Raw genomic sequence first — 20,206 nt, 5'->3', positions numbered from 1 at the left:
GCATCTGTCTGCCTCCCAGAAGTGGTCTTACAGACCCTAGTCGTTCGGTCTCAAAGCCCACGCCCTCTCCGACGCATCTGTCTGCCTCCCAGAAGTGGTCTTACACCACTGAACAAGCTTAGTATGAAAATTATAGCTGAACCACCAAAACAAAACGTCCCTAGCTTTTCAATATCTTGTAATTCAACTAGCGTCATTTCTTTCCATATTTTCCCACTGCATTTCATTTTAATAAACATACGCCATTAAAGCTCCTACTAAAACAACCTATAATCTCAGGATGGGTCTCCTTGCTTTTAGGAGTGCAGAAGGGAAGCACCACAAGGTATAACAGTGGAAAAGTGCTGACCCTGGCCCTGGTCCTGGTGTTGCCATGAACTAGTTATTTCATTTGGAGCAAGCCAGTTCACAGTGTTGAAGTTCTTTTCACTTGCAGAATGAGGAAAAAGTACTCAGCAATTGTGAATATTCATTCATTCCATCTCTTTCAATGCTCTGTGATACTATAAATCCATTACTGCCTTTTCCGGAAGGGCCAGAAGTTCAAAATATGGACCAGTTTCCTAGGGAACTGTCCCTAGTCCCAACTACGGAGTATCCCATACTCCAGCCCCTTGGAAATTCCCAGGACTTAAAAAATGACTATAAATACAGGGTTTTGTAATAAGCAAACTGAGAATTAATTTTTAAGGTGATATATGTATACTCTTAATCTAAATTATTTTCACCCTGAATTTAGGACATCCTAATTTTTCTTTTTCATATTTTCCACAGGATTATTTTACAAATGCAAATAGAGAATTGAAAAAAGATGTTCAGCAAGATTACCACCTAGAATATGCCATGGAAAATAGTACACACACAATAATTGAATTTACCAGAGAACTGCATACATGTGACATAAATGACAAGAGTATAACGGTAAGGAGTCTATCAGTGAATGCAGGCATGAATAGAGTGTACATTTACAATTGGGAAACACTTTACAGAATAAGAAGAAACAAATATTTTAAAATAACTGTTAACAACAAAGTCACATAGTCTTCTTTGGAATATTTTTGAATTCTCTTTAGAAGCCACAAAAAAATCTAAGGCTATAAATTTCAATGAAGGCAATTTTTGTGTGAATCTAAAATTTTGAAGAGCTGTTTAAAGTGTGTGAGATTTTTACCTATAAAAGGTTTTAGCTTCTTTATAAAGTTTTTAAATAGGTAATAGATAAAGGTTGGAAAAATTGTATTACACAAGAGAGAATTATGATACTGAATATTAGGCTGTAATTCATCTGAATTGTAACTGATTCATTTTTGTAAATTTCTAAAGTCAAGATGAATAGTAGACTGTTGAAAATTGCCTGTCAACATATTATACAAGATTTCTTATTGTCAGACATCATGCAAAAATTAACATCTTTGTGCATATGCAAATTAGGTATTTAGAGGATCTAAAATTCATGTGGTACTTTGAAGGTTTCCATGAATTTCTTGAATCAATTTCATTTTGTATAGACCAACAAAATTATCGTTTTTATTTGCTAAGTCAAAGCTTTAAAAATGGGAATGTAAAAATCTGAAGCAAATTTGATTAACATTCAGCATAAAGGGTAAAAGAGGAAGAAAAAAAACACATGCAAAGACATGGGCCACTTTTTTATGTACTATACAGTGCAATTATACTTTAATTGGAGTAACAATTATAGTTGTTTGACTTAAGAAAGAATATAGCTTTTAAAATAAATAGCTTTTGTTTTATTATTTATTTTCAGAGTTCTTATTACAAAGATCTGGCAAAGTCATCTTTATCTGTGGGGGCACTGAACTGTTTATACCCCAGCAAACCCTCCCCACTGCCCCGCTGCCCTTTGGGCAATCTCTCATTTACTAAATGGAAACCGACTTCACTTGACAGTGCTTTCCCTAGTTGGGATACCCCAGTCCCTAGGAAATTCCCAGGATTCAGAAAATGACCATAGATAGAGTCTAGGATAATAAACAAACCTAAAATCAGAAGTTCCTGCTATATTTCCACTTTCTGTAAATTCATACATGTGAGTGGGCTAGTGTCTGGGAAAAATCTATTGTGAAAATAAAAATCCTGACCTGGGAAGTCATTTTAATTTTCATTTTATTTATTTGTTTTCCCTAAAATGTTCCATTGCATAAAAATAGGTTGTAATTTTCCCAAACCCCTGCTGCTTAACAAGAGTATTTGCTTGGTAACTACTAGTTTGCTAGTTTGGAGGTTTAGCGTGACAATGATTTACCGTTGCCGTAAGCATGAAAGCATAACTACTAAATCAGTTGTCCTTCATTCTATTTTGGAACACATAATCTTGCATGGGGGAGATGATTTCTTCCAAAAAGGAACTCATCTATTTGGATTGTTAATGACTTAATCAGATTTACACAGTTCATGTGAGAGACCATATTGATAACTCCAAATGTCATTATTCTCTTTTTTGAGCTTCTATATCCTGCTTTGAATAGAGTTCTTTAAACTCAATTCAATGGTAAGGAAAGTGCTCTCGTGAGACATAATCATGCCCCTGTCTGATCACCAGGAGAGCACGGTGAGGGTGATCTGGGCCTACCACCACGAAGATGTGGGAGAAGCGGGTCCTAAGTACCACGAATCCAGTCGTGGTACCAAGAGTCTGCGGTTATTGAATCCTGAGAAAACCAATGTGTTGTCTACAGCCGTACCATACTTTGACCTGGTAAATCAGGACGTAAGTAATTTTTCAGGTTTTTATGGTTCTAGGGATGGGTTTATTGAAAATGCATAATGGTTTTTAAATTATTGTTTTTAATAGAATGTCAAGAGAATGTGACTTTTGTCCCCCTCTCCTTTTTTTTTAAGACAGGTCCCCATCCCAAACAAAGGTACAACATATTGGTGTCAAATGTTTAAGATTCCTGTGCTCCAGGAAAAGCATCATGTAGTAAAGGTATGTGACTCACTCACAGGCTAAACTTAGTTTGTATGAACAGAGGAGAAATTGTTGTTCTTAAAATGAAAATAATATCAAATTTATAGAAGTGATTTTCAGTTATTTAAAAGTTACCTAGAGAACAAGGAACTGGCTTATCTGACCCACACACTGTCCTAAAAGTCACTGAATTTAGTGAGAAACTTGGATTGTAGCTAGTATTTTGTGTTTTGTCTCCTAATTTTATATGTTTAAAGGTTAAAGTTTTGGGATGAATTTGTACACCTCTGGTTATTTCGTAGGCAACAATTCAACATTTGGAATTGCAATTTAAAGTAATGTATTTATGTATCAATAAATTCTATCTGGGAAGTTCACATTCCCCAATATTGTTTGAGAATACCTGCTTCATTGAAAATACTGGATATTGTCATAAAAATAACTGTTACAGTATATTTTTGAAAACAGGAAAACAAGAAAATTGTAGTGAATTTCTACAGAGTTGTAAAACACCGAATGGGGTAATAAATAAAGCCTAATTTGCCTGTGGCATCTAATTCCCTCCCACCTCCTCTAGGGATAGGTCTCCCAAAACTTTTGTGTCTAGTTAGTGACTGAACAAGTATTTTTAAAAATTTACAAGTCCTTGGCTCTGTGCTAGGAATTGTTTGGGCAGTTCCACGGAGGCTGAACATATGTTTCATACTTTCAAAGAACCTACAGTGAGATTGTAGGAGACGTGACCAAGACACAAGAAAGAATAAGATAGAATTAAATAGTGCACACAAAATACTGCAGACATTCAGAAGGCCAGACATCGCCGACTTTTTGTCCTCCCCCAGACTATGTAATGAAGTAGTGTGGATGTGAGAAAGGGAGAAACTTCTAGATTCTGAAATCTAGAGGGAAATATGAGGGTTCAAATAGCAAGTTGGCTCTTTAACTATGTGGTCTCAGATAAGTCACTCTGGGGTAGCGCTGCAGGCCCCATTTCCTCATCTGTAAAGGAGGGTTATTCGTCCCACTTTTCCTACCAACCTCAAACCATTCTGGCAAAGATGGAAACACTGAGCACATTCTATAAAGTGATTTAAATCTGTTAATTTCTAATGTATTTCTCCAGTGGCACAGATCTGCCTTTTGTTTACAGAATGATTCATAACTACTTAGAGAAAGCAAGAGGGGTAGGTTGAGGAAATGTTTATTGAATTAATAAGTAGTCCTAAATATTTGTAGGATATTTTTACAATCAGGAGACTTACCAACAGTGTGACTGTGGATGAGTCAATTCACCTCCATGCAATGTTAGTTTCTATTTCTTGCATGTGAAAGGGGAATGCAAATTCTATTCTTACATACTTAATACAGTGCCTGAGTCCTTCCCTTAAACCAATGAAAAGTCTTTCTCAGAAAAGAGAATGGTATATTTATACATACTGTGTGTCATATATTACTATGTGTCATTTGCAGTAAATTTAACTGGAACCTGGCTTAAGGGTCAAATGTAAAACTATAGGTTAAGCAAATGTTTCACAAACCAGGTCCTTGATTCATTTTTCAGCAAATGTTAATTGATAGGATGTAAAGTCCTTAACCACTTACATGAATGCATTTTTATTCTTGTTTTTATTAATGCTAATAATTAAGTTGAATGAAATAAAAACAGTTGTCTACACTTAAGGGATGGCAGTATATGTTCTGACCCTCTATGTAGGGTATTTGCTTAGTACCTCATCCAAGAAGTCTTAGCTAGCTTTCCCGTCACAAGCATATCATAGTAAAACTCAGATATGTGTGCATCTATTATCTAAGGGTGTGCTTGGAATTAAGTACTCTTGGGTTCACATTGCTGTCTTCATAGGTATCAAGAGGGATCTCAGTGACTGGAAAGGCTTTGGAGCAGTTTTTTTTGTTTTGTTTTGCTTTGGGTTTTTTTGCAGTGGTTGGAGATCTGTAAGATGACAAAAATTCTTTACCCTGAACAAGAGGGGATTTGAGGGAGGGGCGGCAGGTTGGAGAGCAAGGCTTATACAGACTTTCGTTGTTGCAGGGCAGAGGGTTGGTAGCTAAAATTTTAAACTCTTATTACTCATGAATACCACTTATAGACTAGATTCCTGAGCTTGTTGGTAATCCCTAAAATATTTTAAGTCATTAAGTATTATGAAACATTTAAGTCGCAAATGAACTCAAACAGGATAATATACAAAAAACAACAAACACAAAAACAAGAGAGAGCTCTATTGGGAAAATAAATTGAAAATATTTAGGTTGTATAAATTTTGAGATAGTCTTTCAAAAACGGTTTTAATTTGCAGTTTACAATGAAATTTTAATAAATATTTAAAGTAGAATTCATAGATTTCTAATTTACCTTAAGAAGTTATCTAATTTCCATTCTCTTTTCCTTAGCAGAGATGGTTTCTAATAATTTAAGAAAAGTGTATCTTCTTTTCATAGAACCAAAGACTCCTATATTTCAAAAATCCATTGGCTAACTGCTTCTCCTTATTCCTTATTTTATATCCCACACATTGGCTGCATGAAAAAGCCTCAGTCCTTCTCTGATACAAACAAAAAGTGCTTTCTCAGAAAAAAGAACATTGCTTTTATATTGTATTATGTTGTGTGTCATTTGCAATGAGTTTTAAGAACATATTGATTACACTAGTATTATGAGAAATCAGTTGTATTCTCTGGACTCTATTTCAAAGCAAATGTTTATAATTGAAGTTTAAACATTGATAGTATTGCCTAGTGTACATTTAGTAGTTGTAATAACTATAAAACTAAGCAGGTAAATAAAATATATCGGTGATTTGATCAATGAATACATTTAATAGAAATGACTAAAATTCAAAATACTAATTACAGCTTAAATTTTAATCATATAATGATAAAAATGATTTACTACTAAAGTAAAAAATAATAAGGTAAATAATTTCTAAAATTATAACAGAGATAAATAATTTTATCCATAGGAAGGGTGGGATTATGATATAAATTATTGGTCGTTCCAATTTACTTGTGACTCCAGTTTATTGATTTGTATTTTGATGCTTGCAAAAAATGTCTAAAATTATGACTTGAAAATGTTGATGTTGTCAGATGACAGATATGGAGATTGTGAAAAAGAAAATTCTTGGTAAATTATATTAAAACCACACTTCTCATATGAGATCATCTCTGTGAGTCCCTCTTGAGACCCACCCTCCAGCCCATCTCCTCATATTTAAGCATGACCCTATTTGAGCTTTGCCAAATATGTGATATTACCCCAAATTTAAAATTTTTAGAGAAAGTGATTCTTTCCACTCTCTTTAGTCAATATAATATCATTATCCCAACTTATAGTAATGCTTGGATATACTCTGCTAGAAGCTGGGGCTGTCAGTTGGTTTAACACACTTTTTATTTTTCTTGAGGAGCTTTTAGTGTCAGGGGATTTTCCCCATAGATGAACTAAACTTCTAATTCATCTGTTTAAATCTGATGTGTCTTAATCAATTTAATCAATAGTTGTTGATGGCTTATTATGTTAAAGAGGAGGAAAAAGAAAAACAGCCAGGTTGAATCACCATCCTTAGTCATCTCCCCTTAAAAGAGATGACTCCCTAATAGGGAGGCAGTAGGCGGGTTCTAGGCTTTGATGGGCCAGGGTTGAACCCCTTCTTTCTATTAGTCACTGAACAGCAGGAAAGTTATTAATCACGTACAACTCAGTTTTACATGGGAATGATACTTTCCTGATGGGATTGTTTAGACTAAAGATTAAATAGCAGGTTTAAAAAAAATTTTATTAGCACTTAGTACAGTATCTAACACAGAAGAGTCTTAATAAATTCAACTACTCTTATCAGTCCATTTATTTTCAGTTTTGCTCTCTGAATGACTTTTCACTGAAAACTACTATTTTGTGTGAAGGCCCAGAAAAGGACAAGCATCATGCTAGAAGGTTGACTGTTGCTGAGTTTTAAGAGAGGATTACTTTTACTAGTTGTGTGATCATGGGCAAAGAATTTACTGTCCTGTACTTCAGTTTCCTCATCTGGAAAAATGGGTATAATAGTTCTCACCTAATAGGGTTTTTATGACCACTAAATGAATCAAAAGCATTTAATATCTGTAATTTAGAACAGGGCCTGGCACATAGTATTTGTTAAATAAAGTAACTAAATAAAATTATGTTGATCACTAGTGATACACAGTTGCTAATCTGTTAAACATCTTGTTAGGTTTCTGGGTTTCTGAGGGATTCCAAAACAGCCAACCCTTTCTACACAGTCAGAGTTCCAAATAAAACAGAGATTGTTGCTCATTTCATTTAGGAAGGCCACCTTGAGAACTCTCTGCTCAGGAGAAACGTGAAGTTGCATGAAAAAAACACTCATCGTTCTCCTCTTCAGCAATCTACACAAGAATTGAAATGCTGTGCTTTATACTTGTTACTGGACAGAACATCTTTCTTGCCATGAAATTAGATGCCGCTGTTCTTTTCCTTTGCTGGCATTCATAAATCTGAGTGATTTAATTTGGGGAATGTTTCCTAGGATAAGAAAATCTAAGCACAATTGACACTGAATAACCATGAAATGTCCTTGAAGCCAGAGTACTGTATAGCCATGAAATAGTCACTCAAAAATTGATTTTCCTATGCTAGACACACAGCATGAACGTTTGACTTTATATACTAAATTAAATGAACACTGCCGTCCAGTTTCCCCATTATGTTCATTCCTTTTTCTTTTTGAAATAGAAAGACGCCATCAACTGGAGAAATTTAGCATTAACACATTCTGAAACGTCAAGTGTGATAGTGGGTTTCTATTTCTGAAAATGTGTAAGACTTCAGGATTAAATTTAGTAAAACTTGGAAATTCTCAGTGTCAAACTACATGATTTGACAACTATTAGAATGATCTCTTCCCAGTCAGTGTGTCTTCCTTTTTTCCCTGAAATGATATTTCAAAATATATTTTCGTTCATGTGATCTTTTGCCACCGGTGGAAATAGCATTTTGGTTTGTCATCACGATGCATTTTCACAGACTCCATGCTTTAGTTCTCATTCTTTCATTGTGTGTTTCACCTTACTCTGTGGCAGACTAGTAGGTGTTTGTTATTGATTGTTGACTGAACAGTTGTTTGTATTTTCACCCATTTTCAGTCCAACTCTATAGTACTTTTCTGGGTTTCCTGATATTTCCCTTTTATCTTTTCCTAATTCAACCATATTTCCTAAAGGCAAACTTTAGCTCTTCAGATAGATCTATTTAGTATGTTGAAAGAAATTAGCTTTCAAAGTATGCTTCACGTAAAAATACTTTCCATTCCTTTTAAATACTTTGCAACACTATATGTGGTTATTAAATTCTTAATACCAATGCATGACCACTGGCACCTGTGGATTTCATCACTGATTGACAAAACAGATGATTTTTGACCTTCTAGAAAAAAATCATGCTGTAAAAACATAAGAATCTTCTTCTTTGGGAATTTGTCATCCAAAATTTGTAAATACCAAAATACCAAAATAATTTTACCCTTATGTCCAAGTATATCTAAGAATATCTGAAATGTTGTACAGCTTTTATCTACCAGAGAAGAGACGAAATTACTTGGGCATTTACTGTGGCTAAAACTATAACTTTGAACAGAAGAGAAGTTGGTAAGAGCACCGCCCCTAGCAATAATGAGTTGACTCAAATTAGCACATTTAAAAAATTGCTGACTTAGATTGTTCAGTACTGCCAAGTTCTTTCTAGATCCTCGTGGGTTATACTGACTTCACGGAAACATTGGAGATTGTCGAGCTACATGGGTGTTCTTAATAGCCACTTGAAAGTGGAGGTAATTGAATTCACTTTGAAAGCATGTCTTTTCATGGAAGTGATTTATTGCTAACTCTGTCTCTAATTAGCTTTCTGACCCTAGAGAAAGTGCTTAACCTCACCATGATCCTCAAATTCCTTGTCTGTAAGATAAATGGATTGGACCAGATGATTTCAATTGGCTCTTTTTTACTTCTAAATATCTACGACTTGCTGAAAACTAAAAGTGAAATCTGTGCTGGGGTTTGGATGCCCTGTGGTGTGACTTCCTGATACACTTCATTCTCACTATCCCTGGGCATGCCAGGGTGACAGTGCTTAGGACCCCACTGCCTCCCTTAAAGTTAAAAGCCCTCCTTCTTGAAGTTAAAAGTCTCCTTTAGTCCCTCGGTCATAGGCTCTCTTAGCATACATTCTGAGGCTTAGGTTTCCGTCTGTAAATGGGGATAACAATAGTACCCGTCTCAAATGGTAACTGTCGTTATCAAATGAGATAATATCTGTAGAGTTCTTATATGTTTGGCATATATTAGATAGCTCAATAAGTACTAGCTATATTCCCAATTTACATTGGTTTTCAGGTACCTCTAAATCTTGGATATAATCCAAATAAAATAACTCTAAATAAACAGACAAACAACTAAATAACTCTAAATCTTGGGAATAATGTCCTTTTAAAATAAGGATAGAATCAAGAGTGCCAGGGTGAGGAAGGCTTATAGGTTGGCACAGCGCACAGGATGGACTCTAGAGACAGGTAGGGGTTGTGTTCTAACTCTGCTTTTCATTAGCTCGATGACTCTGGGCAAACTAAACTCTCAGTGTGCATCTTCCCTTGTAAGGTAGGGAAAACAATTTCCAGTGAAGATGAAATGGTTACAAGTGAAGACACCTGTTGCATAATCGGCTCATAATTGCTTGTTTTCTTCTCTTGATGGGGATTATAGAGATGGATGACTATAAATTCATCTAGTATTTTCTCATACTTAAAGTCAGGACTGCACTGAAACCACGGTAGGCAGTAAGTCTCTATTTTATTTTGACGAAAAGATTCCCTGGGAATTAGATTTCATAGCTTGTTTCCATTATTCTAAACCGAAGGAAATTTAAGCTAATTTCCTCCTGTTCTAGCTAAGTAAGGATAAAAACCAGCTGGTGACTAACCTCTGGGAAATATTCTTTCACATTCTTAGGTCACCCATTAGCCTTCCACTCTATGGCCTTAAGTAATCTTCAGCCGACATTAAAAGATAGTTATTCTTCTTTGTTGCTCTTCTACCACCCAACTCTGCCCCCAATCTAGTACATCTATTTTTTTTAAGTAGTTCAAAAGGTTGGATGACAAAATTGAAAAGCATTAGCCCATCTGTTGATAATTATTGGCTATAAAAATTGGTAAATAATTAACAGCACTTCTATTGAAAGAGTACTAAGATGTTTAGGTTGGATTCTAGATGTTGATGGCACTATAGGATTAAGAAGTATGGTAATATTAAGATATGAATGACTTTTACTTACATAAAGGTAAGTATGTAAGCAAAATACTTACCTATGTTTTTGCTACTTTAAATACATTATCTTGTTGAATTTTTCACAGCCTCCCTTGAGGTAAGTTGAATTACCACCACTTTCCAGATGAACGCAGTGAGAGGCATGGCAGGCATGAGTAACTTGCTTAACATTGCACAAATTCTGTGAGGCAGAGCCAAGATTGAACACAGATCTTCATAGCAAAACTAGTGGATCTTTCTCTCTACAATACTACTAGCCCAGGACTTAGGATTTTTCTAGGTGATATATATCAAGGAAGCATAATGTGAATAAGTTACTCAGTACCCAGGCTACTTTTATGTCCTATAGCATCAGTGCATAGACAGAGGGCTACGTGAGCAGATCCCACTGGAACCTTCCAGAAATATCAGTATAAAGATCCTGGGAACTGACTTAGACCCGGTTGGATGGCATTTGAGTACACAGAGGCCTACTGTTTTCACCCTTCGGCATTGGAACTGCTCACGAACAAGAGATGACACCTATAAAGTTTCATTTGTGATTTAGGAAGTCATTTAAATACAATTCGATTTAGGCTGATTAGGTGAAGGATTATGCATATGGATACAAAAGGGCACGGAACGTTAGATCTCAGAGATGATGTTAGGGAGACAGGAACTTCAGTGGAAAGAAGGTAGCTTGCTAATCTGATTGGGCATGTCTTGTAGCATAAGGATCATTGGAAACAAGCCCGTAGCCTTCTCTATAAGCTGAGTTACAGCCCTCTTTGGAGTTAAGTGAAAGTAATGGCAATGACCTATTTTATTGCCCTTCACTGGCAATGTGAGAAAAAATACTAACATTTCCATTTGGAAGTTAAATGTATGGTAAAGTGCCTAGAGAAAAGTACCCTAAAAATGAGAAGAGCCATGTTGTTGGAGAGAGGTCTTGAAGTGTTGATATCTCCGAGTGGCCTAAGAACCAGACTGAGTGTGGGTTCTAATCCTGCAGTAACCATTGGTCATCTGATCATTCATGTGGCTGCACCACAGTGCTTCTCAAGAGATTGAATTCATGTTAAAAACACAGTTCAAAGACTATAAATCTGTATAACCAAGAGGTTGTTCTAAGTGATCTTTAACCCTTAAAATTCTATGACTTTAGTGAAATATTGAAATTGATAAAACTGGAAATGTATAAAATAAATCGACACATTCATACAATATATAAAATAAACTGTAATAAAAAGTTATACTAAAAATTATAAAAGGAATGAAGATAATTTGTGTGTGTGTGTGTGTGTGTGTGTGTGTGTGTGTGTGTTCTCATGGGATATAACATGCCAATTTTATTTTGATGTCTATTTTCAATGTAAAAAATTCTATACTTTTCAAAACAGGATGACATCCATTATTTCCTTTTTAATGCAACACTGAAATTTCTTATAGTTTTTATGAATGGAGCTTTTAGTAATTAGTAGAGAAAAGTATATATGTGGTAGAAACTTAGTTTAAATAAATCAGTTATTTACTATTCAAGTTTATAAGGCTGCACAGTTGTGTTCTTTAAAATATCAAGCCTCTCAGTGCATTTAAAATGAATGTATTTCTACATCAAAAATTCAGATTATACCTAAGAGTTTAAAAATATATCTATTTTATGAAGAAGAATATTACATTCACATATCAAAAAAGTTATGGCTGAGTCTTGCTTCATTGAATAATTATATCTTTCTTGACTCCTAACCTAGGGTACACATTAGAACCATGTGGATAGAATCTTTAGGATGAAGTCCAGGCCCTTACGTTAGTGGTAGTTGTTGCTGTCATTTGGAAAAGTTCCTTAAGTGATCTTGATATGAACTCTGTGGTTGAGAATCACTGTTTTATATATATTAAAATTTCCCAGGAGACCATACTTAAATTATATTTTATAGCACCTAGTAAAATGCTCTTCATATTGCATAGCATCGGTGCATATTTTCATAGTAATACACTGTCTTATTCAACAAATGTTGTAAAAATTGAACATGCGTCAAACATCTACTATTGAAACGCACTGTTAGTTGTCTGCACATGAAGATTTGAGCAATTTATGGTTTTGAGATAGTTTATTCCTGATGCATTGCACATTTTTTGTGGAAGTGGAGAGGCGAAAACACCAGCTGTTTCCTGGAGCCACAGCTGACATTCATTATAAAATTTCAACATGAACTAATTCAGATATATGGGATACTTTCTTCTACGAAGGAAAAAAGACTTATGTTCTAGGGAAATGTACACCTTGAAGTTAACTCTATACATTAATGCTTATAATGTAACGGATCCATTTTAGAAGCTGTATATGGAAGACCACCTTCCTGACTTTTGAATGCATTCCATTACCAACAAAGAGACATCTTTTCATCACTGAAATCCCACTGAATTGCTCTGTGTGGAATCTTAAATATTGACTAATGGTCAGACCATGTAAATAACTGTTATTGAGTACATAAGAGCTAGAGCCTTTCAGCCTTTTAGCTTGGCGTGAGAAGTCCTGAGGATGTAGGAGAGCCACTTTGTGATATGTTTCAGAAATCAGACGTGTACTTAATACACAATATGCTTAGTCAGCTAGAAATATACCTTCATACTATCCCCTAAATCGCAAAGAAGAATCAATGAGTGTCTAATGAGTGTCCACTTCAGAAAATTCTATGTCTTTTGTCAGATACAAGGCAATATAAGACATAACCTTTCACCCCAATGACCTTCCAACCTAGATGGGGAGGAGAGATGCACACATGCATAACAGAGAAACCGCAGAGCCGGCAAGCGAACATCGTGTCAAACTACAAAGTACAGGCAGCTGAGGCAAAAAGAAGGGAGAGAGCAGTAAAGTTTTGGGCACAGTCCCATGCTGTATGGAAAGAATCATTTGGGGGAAAGTACAACCAGATGGATCTTAGGTAAGGATCCAGGTGTGGCGAGGATGACCAGGAGGCAACCTCCCTGTTTATGTGCTTCAGCGCCAACATAAAACGAGATGAAAGACAACATTTACTGAGAACACTGTACATTCTGTGAGTCATCAATCCTCATAAAAAAAACTCTAGGAAAGTAGGTAGTAGTATTATCCTCATTTTAGGAAACTGAAGCCTAGAGAAGTTACATAACTTACTCATGGCTGATAATTCACCTGTTCATATACTTTTCCCTGAGGAAGAAATGTCTCAAAGAATCCTTGATGCTCCAGCCAACATCTGCCTGTGCTAGAGCTAACCAGCAGCGGCTGGCTGAACTTTAAATTCATAGTCATGTCAGATTAGAATGCAGAATCCCTGCAGTTACTTGTTGTCAGGGTAACTGCATTTTTTGATCAGAGAATGCCTTGGGCATACTACGCCAAAGCCCCTAGTGTCAAATATTGAAAGGGACTGTAGACTGTGGCCTTCACTACCTAAATGGGGTCACTGATTTTATCTTGAATGATACCGTTGTGTAGCTTTTCCCCAGTCATGAACTTATAGTTTTACTTAATGTTAGAACTCTGGCAAGTTGCATCATACACTCTAAAATAGAAACCAAGGCTACCTCTTAATTGCACACATATGCATATAACCATTTAGTTCTTTAAAGAAAAGCTGCAGACAGTTCCTCAGAAGAGAGTGATGGCCTTTCAGTTCTTATAGAAGTGAGAGGTCTTCCCTAGAGCTCCAGTCACTGTAGGGTGACTTGACTATTGAGTTTGTTGGACATCCATTCGCATTGTCAACATCAGTCGAGTTTTCTCAGTAGTTTACAAGTATGTAATGTGTGTGGGCTTCTTTATACAAGAGGTTTGTATCACTTAGCTGTTCATTTTGTTGAATCATGGACCTAGAAGATCTCAAGAGATAGTTTATTTATTTATTGCCTGAGCTTTGAAAAAATATTTCTTTAAAACCACCCTCCAAAGATGAATGTTTCTCATAATTATTAAAATATTCCATAGACTTTCCAAATTTATCTTTATTAATGAAATTGGATATTTTCTCCATAATAGCCGATTTTAACTTCATGACTTCAAGGCAAATTAGTCCTTTTGAATGGAAACTGAACACAGTTTCGTCACAGCGGTAAATACCATGGTCTGTTATTGAATATGCCCCTCTTACCTTTTATGATCTTGGTATCAGTATATACCCATCTGCAAAATGGAAGTAATAATCCCTGTCTTCTCAAGATTACTCTGAAAGTGCTTTAAGAATATTGAGTTTTCAAAAACAAATGTTTGTTGATTGTTCTTTAGGTACCAGGCCCTGTGCTTTACTTACTACTTATGTCATTTTGCAGATGAGGAAACTGAGGCTCAGAAGAATTAGATGACTTTCCGAATGTCACAGAGGATTTAATATTATAAAACATATTCCTGTAGTCTAGCAGTGGGAGCTTACCCAAGTTATTGAACTTACATGAACCTAAGTATCGAGGACCTTGTTTTCATGGTCCCTTAGAGCTGGTTTCAAATCCTGGCTCTCCCATTTGCCACTTGTGTGACCTTGGGTAACTTAAACATCTCTGGATGTCACTTTCCTCATTGGCAAAATGGAGACACTACCTATTCACAGATTGTTTGAAAATGCTTGTAGAGCATCTGCTCTAAAGGCATATGATATACTTATATTTTACTCTGACACTCTAAACCTTCTGTTTGCTTTTGTCATCATTTATTTCCTGGTTGCAGAAAATGAAGTCTCATGAAAAACAAAACTGCCTTCCTCATCCAATTAATTAATTGAAACTGTGATTCAAATTTAGGTCATAAATCCCAAATTGCTGTTATTTATCTGTGTCTTCAGTATATGAAATACAAAACAATTTTAAGGTAAAAAATATACCCAAGAGTTATATCCCTTTCTACTCGGTCATCTTTTAATAATCTCTAATGAAAGAATTTTTAGAGCTTTTGGAAAAGCTCTAAATTACTTAAATGTAACTATCCAGTAATTTAGAGCAGTTGTGAAACTCACTTTGATTTCATTGACTTTTCTGAGACATTAAAAAGAGGGAAACATTGAAATATATTTACATCCAACTGGATTTCATATGGTATATTAGCTCTTTATAATTTGCCGTTCACTCTTTCTACTATCTTTGCTTTTTGTTTCTATATTCACTTTTTAGATAAAGCTTGGTTCCTCTAAGAACTAGCCTGCCAAACGTATCTTATTTGTTATGTAAGGCAAGCTCTCATTGCAAGAAGTTGTAGGATTCACAACTGAATTAGATTTACAAGGTTAGAGAACTAAGTTCTTTTTTTAAATGATAAACAGGAAATGTCAGTACTCTGAGTAATATTTTCCACTCATATAGCAAATAATTCCAATGGAGTTTTGGGTTGGTCACTTTATTTCAAAGTGTATTTGTTCCAAGTGCTAAAAGATATTTTAAAGACTACTTTATTTCTTCTTCAGCTTGAATTAATAATCATATGAAATTTGTATATGGTATGATGTCCTCCTGGACTGACCTTTAACAATCTTGAAAAGAGATCACAACTGTTGAAATTTTATCCCTCATTAGTTGAAAGATTAAGGAGTTTGTTCTGTGCACTGTTTCTCAAGAGAATGCTTTAGTTTTCTCTTCTTTTTTGGGGTCTATTTTGTATAATGTTTGTGTCTACCTGTGCTGATTGGATATAAAATTTGAAAACTGCATTTAATGAAGTGACTAGATGTTCTTATTTTTAATTTAAATGCTGGGAGTTTTTAAAAAAAGTATTTTCTAACGTGTGTACATATTTCATTTGCAATGTAATGAAAACTTGTTACAACAAGAAAAAAGTGAACTGTATAAAAGAAACAATAGCAGTGTCCCCCTTCTTGCAAATTCCACTTCTCTGGGGTAACCAATGTTAACAGACTTATTTGTTAATTTCTATAACTTTATGCTCAAGGAAAAAATGACAGAATTATATAGGGTTTTATTGAGTTAATATCCCTTCTTTTTTGAAACGTAAGTAGGATCACTATACATATATATATATATTACTTTGAAATTTTCTTTTTCAAATTACCACCCTTAATCACTGCAGGTCAAACTATAATAATACATACACTTTAATATTTATATAATTAAGTTCCCTATTACGTATAAACCACAATTCTTGCAGCGATCCACAATTGATGTGCATTCAAGGTGATTAAAATTTTTTTTGCTGCTATGAACAGTGCTTCAATAAATATTCTTGTAAGTATATGCTTATGTATTAGTGATTTCATTTCTATAGGATAGATTCATAAATGAATGAGTTTGTATATTAGTTTATAGATTAAATAGTTATAGATTTTAACTACTTTATAGATTAGTTTGTAGATTAAATAAATGAATTTATAGATTCATAAACTTTAACCTTGAATAAAGGTTATCTGCATTACAAATTTTAATTTATTCATTAGATTACTTTCTAAAGTTTACACACTAGCAATGTGCCGATATTTCCTCATTCCCTCTCAAGTACTGAATATATTTCAGTCTTTTAAGTTCATTGCCTACTAATGGATGAAAACTAGTATTTATGAGTGCTTTAACTTGCTTTTTTCAGTGAGAGACTGATGCTCTTTTTATTTATATTACCTCTTTGGTGAATTTGCTGTTCAATTCCTTACCGATTCCTTTTTAAAAAATCCTTTTACTGAATTAGATATATAAAAGTGTACAAACACTAGTATATGACTCACTGGATTTTCAGAAGGTGAACTGACTCATGGAATCAGAGTCAAGATCCAGAAATCAGAACATGACCACTCCCCTGGAAGTGGCCCTTGAGATCCCTTCCAGGTACTGTTTCTCTCCAGACATAACCACTATTCCGACTTCAGTCATTGTTTATTAATTTTGCCTGTTTTGAACTTCATGCAGAGAGAATCAGATATTCAGACTCTTTTGTGTCTGCCTTCTTTTCCTCAACATGCTGTGTGAGTAGCCACGCTTTTGCATGTAGAAAATCATGTGTTCATTTTCATCTTTGTGTGATATAGCGTTTGTCTGTACATTCCAGATTTTTTATTTGTTTGTCTCAGTAAGCTATTGCTGTGTCCCAAACCACCCCGAAATTCAAAGGCTTTAAATAAATACACATTTATTATAGTTTACAGATCAGCTGGCAAGTGTTCTTCTGTTTATTGCTTTGCTTACTCATAGGTCTGTAACCAGCTTGGGTGGTGTAGGCGGTTCTTTAATGGTGGCTGGGCTGTCGCATGTGGTTGGGAGTCAGCTCTTTGTAGGCTGGTCTAGGCGTCCTCAGCTGGGAAGTGGGCTCTCCTTTATAGTAGCATGTTCTCCAGACGTCTAGATTGAGCTTGTTCAAAGATGGTGGCAATGCTCCAAACAAGAAGGTAGAAACTATAAGGCCATTTGATGTCTGCCCTTGGGATTGGCATACCATTACTCTTGCCCCAAGAATACAGTTTCAACCTAGATACAGGACAGTTTTTCAAAGTGTGCAATGGTTCTAGTTGCTCTGTATCCTTGTAAATACTTGATATTACCAGTGCTTTCCATTTTTAGCCATTCTAGAGGGAGTATAGCGGTGTTGCATGGTGTGATTTTTAACAGGTTTGCTGAGGTATAATTGATGTCCAGTGTCTTGAGACACTGCTCAACATCGTTACTCATTAAGGAAGTGCAAATTAAAACCACACTGGGATTAGCTATCACATATAAAGCTACTACGAACACTCTTTTACAAGTCTTCGTATGGACATATGTTTTTATTACTCTTGGATACATATCTAGTAGTGGAATAGCTGGACTACATGGTGTGTATGTTTAATTATTTAGGAAGTAGCCAAATAGCTTTTCAAGGTAGTGGTACCATTTTATATTCCCATCAGCAGTCTATTAGAATTCCAGTTACTTCACATCTTGCCAGCCCTTTAATTTTAAGCTATTCATATAGATGTGTGATAGAAAACTGAAAAACAACAGAAATTTATTTCTCATAGCTCTGGAGGCTAGGAAATCCAAGATCAAGGTGCCAGTAATGTGGGTTTCATTCCCAGACTTCTTCTTTTCGCTTGTAGGCAGCTGCCATCTCACTGTGTGCCCATATACCTCTTCTTTGTGCAAGCACAGGAAGAAAGAAAGAGAGAAAGCAAACTCTCTGGTGTTTCTTCTTATAAGCCTTTAATTCCAATATGAGGGTCCTACTTTGATTTCAAACATATATACATATAAATTTACCTTTGAGAAATTTCCTTTAATTTCTTTAATTTCTTACCGAGCTTATCAGTACATTTGAAGGTATGTTTAAGCTTTGAGAATCCAGATGTTTTCCAACTGAGGGGTGTTTAAAACAGCTAGCTATCCTACTGAAAGCTCAAGCTTTCAGATACATTTCAGTTTTGCCAGATTCAGGATTGAGGAGGCTGGAATGCCATGACCACAGGCGCAGAGAACAGATCTTCCTAGTAATGTTTGAGGGTCTTGTGACATGATCCTATGGAGCATGGGTAGGAGGTTGAAAAGTGAGTTTCTCTTGAGGCAAAGCAGAACTATTGCATTCTGACTAGAGGAATGGCATGATTTGTTGTTGAGATTTTAGAATACAGAAGATTAGAGGTAGGAGTTTAGCCTCTAATCTAGGACAAGTATACGTGAGAGGAAAAGACAGCCTCCACTGGGAGTGGCTTGGGAAATAAGGAGAGAATACACACAAGTGTTGTTGTAGGGGTGGAAGTTGAAACACTTGGCAGCTCACTTGATATTAGGGGTTAAGACTTTAATAAAAATCCAAAGGAAGAGATGGTTCATGGGGAAGAGAAGATGACGAGTTCTTTCTTAGAACCATTATCATAACTCGATTTATCAGATCATTTTTAGGTTTCGTCTTTCAACTGCCAAGAAAGGAGATTGGCCACATTTCTGAAACTGCACATTTCTCTCATAATATGAATACCTATGAAGGTTGTGAATAATGAAGTTTAGACTGAGTGTGGCTTTTATCTGATTGAGAAGAATATGGAATAAATCACCCATGCTTTTTATGTTTCTCTCATAAATAGAACCATTTTTTGTGTAATTACTATAACAGCAGACCTAAGGATATTTAAGCTCTGATAAAAAGTATTGATTGCAAAAGTTATTTGAGATTTAATTTAAAGAAGATGGAGACCATGTTTAGGAAAAAGAAGATCAGACCTGTTAAGACTAATGACCCGTGAGTTATTCCTTGAGACTCTGAATGCCTGAGTTTGCCATTCAGGTCACCATTGAGTGCCTGGTGAGAAGAGAGGAATGTGCTGGATTTAGTGGGGGCAAAGAGGAACAACAAAGTAAAAATGACAATATGCTAATTAATTCTGGGTGGTTGCTATTATAAACGATGTTATTTTCTATAGGTATAAACTTTTTAAAATCAGAAACAAGCAAATAACTTAAAAGATTAATGAGATACTTGCTTTGCTTTCCAGAATCCTACATCTAGAGGAGAAGACTTATTTATTCAAATAGCTAGAAGGCAGCAGGAGACTGAAGGGCTTTGAAAAGGTGAATTCAGTGTGATCCTGTTTAACTAAGCTAAGCAAAGGCTTCGTGGAGGAGGGGTTATCCATCTAGAGTGGAGGTTCACCCACAGAAGAGCAGTGTTAACTCAGCCGTAGCCTGAGTGAGACACTCTTCGTTTTGTTGTTTTCCCCTTTTCATGGAATTGCCCTATAAATGAGGACTTCTTTTTATGGAGGCCTCATGTTTAAACATGTAGAGAATAAGAAAGAAACAAAGAGGGGAGCCAGAATTATAAAAGCCATTCGCTGGTATTTGTTTAATTTTCCTGAAATGTAAAGACTATACGTATGTATTTCTTTTAATCTTTAAAAAAAATTTTTTATTTAAAAATTAAAAAAAAATATTTTGCCCTCATGGCATGCGGGATCTTAGTTCCCCGACCAGGGATGGAACCCGTGCACCCTGCAGTGGAAGCACAGAGTCTCAACC

At 35.4% G+C, this 20,206-nt stretch overlaps 1 protein-coding gene across 1 annotated transcript in view; it reads left to right on the top strand.

Moving 5' to 3' along the window:
• Positions 1-20,206, top strand: part of MOXD1 (monooxygenase DBH like 1) — an 81,008-nt gene that overhangs the window by 22,986 nt on the left and 37,816 nt on the right. Inside the window, exons 2-4 of the mRNA XM_029224211.1 lie at positions 775-921; positions 2,561-2,728; positions 2,864-2,947. Of these exons, the coding sequence (XP_029080044.1) occupies positions 775-921; positions 2,561-2,728; positions 2,864-2,947 (399 nt within the window). The remainder of the gene's footprint in view (positions 1-774; positions 922-2,560; positions 2,729-2,863; positions 2,948-20,206) is intronic.

This window comes from Monodon monoceros, unplaced genomic scaffold (genome assembly GCF_005190385.1).
Source record: "Monodon monoceros isolate NGI ecotype Baffin Bay Population unplaced genomic scaffold, NGI_Narwhal_1 Super_Scaffold_15, whole genome shotgun sequence".
Lineage (NCBI taxonomy): Eukaryota > Metazoa > Chordata > Mammalia > Artiodactyla > Monodontidae > Monodon > Monodon monoceros.
This window is presented reverse-complemented; position numbering and strand designations above follow the sequence as displayed.